The 1,486-nt window shown below is 41.0% G+C and overlaps 1 protein-coding gene across 1 annotated transcript in view; it reads right to left on the bottom strand.

Annotated features, from left to right (window-relative positions):
• The window catches only part of LOC107086324 (interleukin-12 subunit beta-like), an 8,757-nt gene that overhangs the window by 2,055 nt on the left and 5,216 nt on the right, over positions 1 to 1,486 (bottom strand). Inside the window, exons 5-6 of the mRNA XM_015377192.1 lie at positions 400 to 641; positions 138 to 310 (exon numbers count right to left, since the gene is read on the bottom strand). Of these exons, the coding sequence (XP_015232678.1) occupies positions 138 to 310; positions 400 to 641 (415 nt within the window). The remainder of the gene's footprint in view (positions 1 to 137; positions 311 to 399; positions 642 to 1,486) is intronic.

Here is a 1,486-nt window from a genome sequence, read left to right as displayed (position 1 = left end):
TCCAGATGCATTTGAGATATCAAAAAAGTACTCCAGAGTGTTGTTCAGCATGGGGGTGAGTAGAAAATGAAGGCTAATCATGTTTTGGGTGTACTATTCCTTTAATTTAGTTCCTCCAGCGAAGGAATTCTTCTTACCTTTGAAGGTTTTATGTCTGCACATGGGTTTTCACACCCCCTGCATCGACCCCTGAGCTGTGAAATCTGGAAGGTGAGGGGAAAGTAGGAGTAGGGCGTGTTCCAGGAACTCGGATAACTCCACTCTATCACAGTTTTGTTGACTTTACTTATTTTCACCTTGTCTGGTTTCACTGCAAAATTGAATTGCACAGAAAAAACAACAACAATATAAATCCAGATCCCAAAAAAAAGTGCATGGTGAAAGGAATGAGCAACTCACCTATTTCTGACAAGTAAAACAGTTTGGAGTAGCTCTCCAGCAGAAAATCGTTTGTCTTTACAAAGACAGTGACACGGATTTGCTGTCTTTCCTCCACGTATGGGCAGTGCTGCTGGTCCAGGCAGGAAACACCAGACCCGCTGTTGTCCACATGGCAGCTGAAGTTACTCTGAGCTGAGGAGCACGTCCACTGGTGGCCACTGGGATCTGCAGAACAGTTGCTGTACTGGTCATCCGAAATGCTGAAAGAGTAAGAGAGTTTACAAAGGGGGGAGTGACAGCATGAACCATGTTTTCTTTGACTGGATGTGAGTAAATGTTCTGAAAAAAGCAGCCTGTTATCAATATTACAGTAAGAAATAAATGGAAGGTAATCTGCTATTCATTAGCCTAGCCACTGGATCTAGTATGACTTAATCGAATGCACAGCTCTGCTTTTTATTGTTCAGTCAAAAAATCACAGATGCTAATTGCAAAATATTACACTCATGCATCTGAGATTCAAGAAAAACAGTTAAAAAAGCCACCAGACAGAAGCGGAATGCCAGCAAAACAATGGAATATGCCACCAGATTAAGTGGCATGCCAATAATATGGGAGAATTATCCTGCAATAATGCAAGAGCACATCATTTCATTTTGAGATAAAATTTCATCTTCTTGCACTCAAAACTTATAATGCTCACACTCAAAACATGCGCTCTCTCTCAAATATTTTCTCTTCTCTCTCAAATCTTTGTTTCTTCTCTCAGATTTAATGCTTCTTGCACAGATATTTTTTCCTCTCGCTTGCCTCCTTCTCTTCGCGCACAAACCGCGCTCTGCTCGAGTCTCAGTTATGCTCGCAAACCCGTAGGCTCTGCTTGCGGATTTTTTTTGCTTTCAGATTGGATCGAATCGTCGCCTAGCAACCTTTCCAGCCAATAGAACGACAGCCTCGGAAAGAGTGCGCATGTCTAACTCTACTGAGTGTGCCTGTGATAAACCTTACCGACAATAAATTGGCTTTTTAATTTAAAAGCTATTAAAATAAGAAGCTGAAAAACAACAATCAGGAAAATAAAAAAAAGGAAATAATAAAGGGCGAT

The sequence above is a fragment of the Cyprinodon variegatus genome, unplaced genomic scaffold, assembly GCF_000732505.1.
Source record: "Cyprinodon variegatus isolate N-32 unplaced genomic scaffold, C_variegatus-1.0 Scaffold148, whole genome shotgun sequence".
Taxonomy (NCBI): Eukaryota; Metazoa; Chordata; class Actinopteri; order Cyprinodontiformes; family Cyprinodontidae; genus Cyprinodon; species Cyprinodon variegatus.
Note: the sequence above shows the minus strand (reverse complement) of the source record. Positions and strands in the feature narration are given on the sequence as shown.